The sequence below is a fragment of the Mercenaria mercenaria genome, chromosome 18 (genome assembly GCF_021730395.1).
Source record: "Mercenaria mercenaria strain notata chromosome 18, MADL_Memer_1, whole genome shotgun sequence".
In the NCBI taxonomy this organism is placed as follows: Eukaryota; Metazoa; Mollusca; class Bivalvia; order Venerida; family Veneridae; genus Mercenaria; species Mercenaria mercenaria.
Window position 1 is genome coordinate 57,448,892 of NC_069378.1, and position 8,073 is coordinate 57,456,964.

The 8,073-nt window shown below is 33.6% G+C and overlaps 1 protein-coding gene across 1 annotated transcript; it reads left to right on the forward strand.

Moving 5' to 3' along the window:
• The first annotated feature begins 3,197 nt into the window (after nt 1-3,197).
• LOC123539063 (uncharacterized) lies at nt 3,198-8,073 on the forward strand. The gene is made up of 3 exons (XM_053529943.1): nt 3,198-3,372; nt 6,801-6,936; nt 7,474-8,073. Exons 1-3 carry the CDS (start codon nt 3,337-3,339, stop codon nt 7,671-7,673), a joined length of 372 nt encoding a protein of 123 aa, XP_053385918.1. The 5' UTR covers nt 3,198-3,336; the 3' UTR covers nt 7,674-8,073.

Genomic DNA, 8,073 nt, shown 5'->3' on the forward strand with positions numbered 1-8,073 from the left:
AGTTGTTTTACACTGATATTATTTATATTAGGTAGTGCAAAGACTTTTAGATTTAATATTGCAGAAAAACGTTTCGGTATCTCTCCGACGATTTTTCAGGTATTTAAGTACAAGTTCCATTTTTTTACAACAAGCCAACTGCAGAAATAAATCAGCACGACCAAACCAAAGTTAAACTATTTCTCCATTCTACCAAGTTAATCCTTACCCTGCTAAAGTTCTATAATGAACGTGTCCATCTTTCAGTTTGGACAGTACTATTAACTATTAAAAGGGGTGCTTATCAGAAAGCGAATAGTGCAGATCATGATTAGACTGCGTGGATGTGCAAGCTGATCATGATTTACACTGGTCGCAAAGGCAGAATCAATCGTGTCCAGCATGGTAAGGGTAAATGTTCTTTTCCTGATCCTTCATCACAGGGCGATGATTCTTCTTCTTACCCATCATTATCATTGTTTTTATCAACATCATCACTATAATTATTATTCTCATTATTAAAGTAATATTTTTGAGTCCTATTTTTTGTATTAATGAGACGTCAGAAACTTGTTCAACTTTTGAGCCGCGCCATGAGAAAACCAACGTAAGTTGCGTTTGCGACCAGCATGGATCCAGAACAGCCTGCGCATCCGCGCAGTATGGTCAGGATCCGTGCTGGTCGCAAACGCACTGTGTTGGTTTTCTCATGGCGCGGCTCTTTTACATTTAAGCTACTGTTTGCTCCACCTTTTTCATTAGAATGGTATTCTTTGATTTCCCTTTAAAGATATGACAATACAATTGATATTTATAGATACTTTTTAAGAACTCCGGAGGTTGTAATGATAGTTTTTTTTTCATATTTAGCATTTCATGATTAGTTATTGGGTGGGGTATTTTCCATTGTAAATTGCAGTCATTTTGAATGCCAAAGAAAAAAATCGAAAATTTGAATTGTTGCTTTATTGCAGCATCATTGTTACAAAACTTTTAGGATATCGCAAGTAGTTAGCATAAAAACAACATTTTCAGAACAAAAATGATAAAATTTCGAAAAAAGATTAGAAATGGTGTGATTTAGACCCAATTTTAACATAGAAAAAAATATTGGCAATAAAATTAACATTTTAAAGGTATATCTTAAGATAAAAATATCCTACGACGACCGTCGGAAACATTTAGATTCAGGTATGTTTTACCTAGATTTTTCAAAATAAATCCGCGCATAGTTTACGAAAACCATTGTTACAAATCAGGCGGATCGTCCTGTAAAAGAAAATAAAAGCACATGTTATTCTTGTTGCTATTATTGTTGGTTTCAATCAATTTTATGCAAATTATACACTCTTCTAAACAATGCTAGTACTATTATATTGACAAAAAGCGCAGTATTAAATATTTATACAATTATACCTGGCAACAGGTTTACTTTAGAACAAGATCAAACAATTTCAGACAACTTTGTAACCTGAATTTGAACTGTGAATGCCGTTGTTTGACAATATTGCGTAAAACCGCTTTGAATTATTCATCACAGTTTTCATCGATCAATTGGAAATTTGTCAATACCGGTCTGAATTAAAGGTAGTCAATCGCAGTAAAGAAATATTCCGTGAATTTCTCAGTGTTTATATATTCAGTTAGTAATTTGACTAAGGAACAAAAAAATACCTATACAGAGTTTGATAAAAAAACAAACAAACAAAAAACAACAACATATGCTTCATTGTATTTAATAAAATCTTATAAATACCTCCCATTAGAGTGAAACCATTTTGAAAATTATGCATGTATTCTAAATTTTGTAGAAACTTACACATTCCTATATTTCGTCAATCTGCATCAGTTGGTACATGTTAAAACTGCTAGTGGCTTAACTATTAAATTTATTTTCAACCTATTATCGTTGCGAAACCATAATGAACAAAAAAAGAAGATTTATATCATTTTAACAATTTCATTTCCGGTTCAAATGCTTTAACAATTTCATTTCCGTTTCAAATGCTTTTATATATACATGTATTTTCAATGCAAATCTTTTACAACAATGATAAAATCTGGATAATATTTTTTTCTAAACTTGCATTGCATAGGATGCGTTCAAGCTTATCTATAGTCGCCACAAGTAACCCATATGGGCGACTCAGATATTTTAGTTCAAAGGATATAACTAAAATCGGAGTCACAACCTTTAAACCAGGGAATCCGATTGGGTTCAATAACTATGAAGGTATTACGAAACAAAATGGACTTAGTGGCCAGAGATATTTTGATTTTTAGCTCGACTTTTCATAGAATAGTAGAGCTATTGGACTCGCCCATGCGTCGGCGTCCCGATTTGGTTAAGTTTTTGTATGTAAGCTGGTATCTCAGCTACCACTTGTGGGAATGGATTGAAACTTCACACACTTATTCACTATGATAAACTGACTTACACTGCACAGGTTCCATAACTCTATTTTGCTTTTTTACAAAATTATGCCCCTTTTTGACTTAGAAATTTTTGGTTAAGTTTTTGTATGTAAGCTAGTATCTCAGTAACCACTTGTGGGAATGGATTGAAACTTCACACACTTATTTACTGTGATAAACTGACTTACATTGCACAGGTTCCATAACTCTATTTTGCTTTTTTACAGAATTATGCCCCTTTTTCGACTTAGAATTTTTTGGTTAAGGTTTTGTATGTAAGCTGGTATCTCAGTACTCACTAATTGGAATGGATTGAAACTTCACACACTTGTTCACTGTCATGATCTGACATGCACAAAGCAGGTCCCATAACTTTATTTTGCTTTTTTACAAAATTATGCCCCTTTTTCAACATAGAAATTTTTGGTTAAGTTTTTGTTTCTAAGCTGGTATCTCAGTATCCACTTATAGGAAAAGATTGAAACTTCACACACTTGTTCACTGTCATGATATGACATGCAGTGCAAAGGGTCAATAACTCAACGTCTCATTTTACAAAATTATGCCCTTTTTCAACTTAGGAGTTTTGGGTTAAATTCTTATAATTTTATTATGTAAGCTGTATCTCAGTACCCACTAATGGGTATGGATTGAAACTTCACACACTTGTCCACTGTCATGAGCTGATAAGCACTATGCAGGTTCCATAACCCTATTTTGCTTTTTTACTATATTATGTTTTTTTTTCGACAAGGCTGTTGAATAGTCGAGCATTGCTGGCCTCCGACAGCTCTTGTTTTACATAGATGTTGTCACGGACATTATAGCCAAAGAACTATAGAATAAATTTATTTATACTTCTTTGTTAAAGCATAACGTATATAGACAGGAGTGAAGTAACATCGTTTTAAAAGTTCCGGGAATTAATACTAGTTAAAAAAAATGGATCCATCAGCACCGAAACCAGAAGGACCTATTGTAAGTTTGTTGTTGCTGTTGTTTTGTGAATCTCTGATGGTGTTATTAACGTTTTGTCGTGGTATTTTTTTTATGTATTCATTATCAATGCATTAAAATATTGTATAATCAGGGATACCTCAGAAACTTGGATTAGTTTGTAAAAAAGGCAGTTTTGATGATTTTCCTTATAAATTTCGATCATTTTCAATTTTGGGTCATAAATTAAGGGGGGGGGGGGGGGGGGGGGGGGGAAAAAAATGTACAAGTATATGCCTACATGTAAAATTTTATTAGATTTATTTCGAAATTTTTAAGGGCAAAGAATTTACGTGTTCCTCTATATTGACATTTTAAAAGACACATCTGACAGTTTTCTATAATGTATATAGGTAAAAAAAAAATCCCTATAGACAGAATTTCTTTAATCAAGTTTAAAACGGAAATATGTATTAAAATCACAGGTACCGGTACTTGATCTTGAATTATCTGTCCTTGAAAATCAGAAAATACTAAAAAATCTAATTTCCAAGGGCAGATAATTCAAGATTAAGGCAAGGGAACTGTGCATTTTAATTTATTTTTCTGTTTTAGTCATCATTTGCATTCAGTATACAAAGTTTAAAGAAATTCGGTCCATGGGAAAGACCAGGGCTTTGAGGTATCATTTTGTCATGTTCATAGTTAAGGACATTTGCCACAGTGTCTATATTGACATGGGGCAAAATTTTCCTACGGACAGAATTTCTTCTTTAAACTGTGTTTACTGACAGAGAATTAAATCAAAAACAGAAATATAAAATAAAGCAAATCATAGGGACCCCGCCTTGGTCATGACTTGTCTGCCCTTGAAAGTCGGAAAATACTGAAGAAAAAAGTATTTTCAAGGGCAGATAATTCAAGATCAAGCACCGGTACCTATGATTTTTAATATATATTTCCGTTTTGAACTTGATTCTCAGTCAGTACACAAAGTTTAAAGAAATTCTTTCTGTAGGAATTTTTTTGCCTATATACATATAGAAAACTGTCAGATGTGTCGTTAATAGGAAGTTGCTGGTTTCAAGCTCGCAGGAGCGATCATAACGCCCCCTAATGAGATTTCTTGTTAAGCTGCGATGACTTATAGTAACAACTTTTACTAGCAATTCACTTACTTAACCAGTAACAGTTTTTACTTTTACTTTGTTAAATTTGGAGGCAAAATCGATCCAATTTGAAATAAATTCTGTTCTGCAACGTGAGAGCAATTAGGACTTATTAATATTAAATGATGAAACGCTTGAAATTTAATTTTCTTTTGATATTCGCAGAAGCACTGAACTAATAATTAAGTACTATCTTTACAGAAACAAAAACCAAAATTTTCAAAATTAACCGGCGAACGGCCATTCCGTTTCGGCAGTATTTCAGTTTTCAGTGACAGGTTAATCTTAAAGTTTATTTTATGCTTATTGGTGAAATACTGGAAAATAGCAGTGAGATATAAATCGATATCACTCACAGTGCCGAACTTCTTTTTTCCAGATAAATTATCTCCCTTGAAATATATTCTTTAATTACCTCCCTTTGCTGCCTTTAAAATTACTGGATTATACTAATATTCAAGCCATACACGAGGCATGAACTGCTAGACAATCCTATATAGAACTGGCTAACTGAAATTAAATTTGCAAAAGAAATAATGTTACCTTTGTCAGCTTGGTTGCTAGGCCTTGCCATTCATGTAGCTACAGATGAATACAGGCTGACTCGGACCATGGCTGATTCGGACCAAATTTACTTGGCTTATTCGGCCCAAATTGTTTAAGTTTTCCTGACACTAATGTCATGAGTAAAAATAATACTTATGAGTATTAAGTTTAATGTCTGATGCAAAGAACAATTAAAGTCCTCATCTAAATGCATAAATGATGCATTTTAGTTTGTCAAAACTTCTTACCTGTTTGTATGGTGTATATTTTATGTCCTTACTTCAAGTTAAACCTCTATATAAGCTATAATCAACATTATTTTCTGAAAATTGCTGAACCATCCAAAATTTATGGTCATTATTGACTGTTAAATAAAAGTTTGTGGTCTGAATCAGCCAAAATATATGGTCATTATCTACTTTTATTCAAAGTATGTGGTCCGAATCAGCCAAAATATTTGGTCCGAATCAGCCATGGTCCGAATCAGCCGCGGTCCGAATCAGCCTGTTTCCCTACAGATCTGTTCCCTCTAATTTTTTTCCATTGGTTCACTATCGTATGGTAGATTTTACTGGCGACAGCACATTTAGTTGGTTGTTGTCTTAGTTAATTATCACAAGACATCAACTCAACCTTACGTAATATGCCAGCATTTTCGTCGAAGTACTTTCCCACTCCAAGCCCAGCCAGTTGTGTTCCAACTTCCATCAATTTGTTATGCTATACAGCTCCTAGATCAATATTTCCTAGCTATTTCCATTGAATCCATGATGATATTTAATTCTGCAGCTTGATATTCCAAGGACTTACGCATATTCCACAGTTTTTTAGATTTTTCGTGTTCTTTTTTTAATCTGACCTTCAGCGTGTGTTTTGGTAAACAAAGCAAGCTTCCGGTTATTCAACGAACTGACGGATTGACCCGAAAAGTTTTAATTATGCTTCTACTTAACTACCGCATTTGTCAATGTCTCTGTTAGCCGCAGTGTGTATTTTTTACACAAAATATTTAAATGCAGTTTTTGTTTTTAAAAACAAAATGGCGTCGTGTTGATTTAATGAACCTAATCACCAATATTCGATATTAATGTGCCTAAGTGTCCATGGTAATTTAGCGGATATATCATATGTAACACGGTAGCTTAAATAAATCCGAATTTCGTCACGAAATATTGGATTTATATGAACATTTATGCACATAATAAACAGAAAAATTCGTTGATCTTCACAAACTAGCATAAAATAAAAAGAAAATTTGTTTGTTTGCAGTGAGATATCGAAATATATCATCACCGATAAGGGAGACAATTCTGATATTTTCACTCAGGCTCCGCCTTCGTGAAAATATTCAATTGTCTCCCTTATCGGTGATGATATATTTCGATATCTCACTGCAAACAAACAAATATCCTCTATATATATAGCCCTGGCTTCTCAATGGTGTGTGGCTTCACCTCGTGGATCTTTTGCTGGAACATTCGTACTGTGTTGATTGAAACCGAAAATGGGATAAGTCCATTTTGTGTTTTACAGACTACCGCTGACGGGAATATTCTGCCCCCTATTGTCTTTAACGAGCTTAGAACTGTTAAGAAAACTGTAAGAAAAATACCACGCTTGCTATAAATAAAACACTCATTTACCTGATTACGAGTGGTATATTCTGGTATATTTATGAAATGTAAAAGGATTTTGTTAAATGAACTTTGACTTATGACAAATTTGCCCAATATGTAATAAAAATGTCTTTTTTAGGGAGCAGGAGGATGGAAAAACCATCTGTTTGGATGTTTCAACAACTTCCAGATTGCTATTACAACGTTTCTACTTCCGTTTGTAACATTTGGTACGACAGCCGAGGCGGTTGGTGAGGGCAACTGTATCGTTTGTGGTAAGTACGGTAATAGGATACCTGATGTAACACTATAACCTGCTAGATTCCTAAAATGGACCGGTCAGTCATTCAGTTTGGGCAATACCATTTGTTATTCGAAGGGGTGTTAACTGCAAATTTACTGACTGAATAGCAAACAGTGCAGACCTCCCTCCGATTCTTCACTTTCTAGATTCTGCTTGTCTAAACTCCGTATTTCTTACAAAACCGGAAAGGACCCATTTCCACGGAAATATCAAAAGAGTATGGTAAAATGTGATCAATATGTTTCTCGTAGAATAGTCAGTGTCGTTTTATATATTAAGTAAAAGTGACTTTGTTGATGTAAAGTAAAAAAAAAAGTAGAACGTTTTATTAAAAAAGTGCTTAAGGACTTTGCACTTCAAATGTATATCATAACTTATAAACAGTACAGTTTTTTTGTTTTCCTTTTAAATTATGGTTTACTCAATGGGAGAGTAAGAAATTGCTTACTGGTATCTTCTTTGTGAAAGGCAAAATCTTAAAACAATATTTGTTACTTTTTGTTTTCAGCTGCAGCCTTCTTCATACCCTTTTTCAATTGTTATGAATGGGTAAAAATTCGAGGAAAGATTCGAGAAATGCGTGGCATTCCTGGAACACCCACTCAGGATTTGGTCATCATTCTATTCTGCAGTTACTGTGCGCTAGCCCAGGAAGCCCAGGAAATGGATACACAATCACCAAGTGCACAGAGCATGAGCAGAGCATAACCAGAACCGGAAGTGCATGTAATATTGAAACCAGAAGTAAATATAGATTCGTGTAAAGCAATGTCTTATAAACTTATTTAGATGCTCGTTTTAAAAGAGAATATACACGAGACAGATAATGTTTTAAACTGTGATATTTTTATTACAAATGAAAAAGTTAGAGTTTTTGTACATTCATTGTCAGATTTAATTAATTTATGACAAATTCTCCGCCGTCCAGTTGCAACTTTAGGGGGAGCGGAAGTATGATGTCATCCGATTAAAACATGTGTTGTCATTAGATGTTTGAAATCCTTGTAGTTTATTTATATTAATATATGTTATATTTATTACATTGATGTTGTGTTATGATAATTTTGTACGTTTATTGCCATCTTTTTATAAACTTTTATGAAATTCT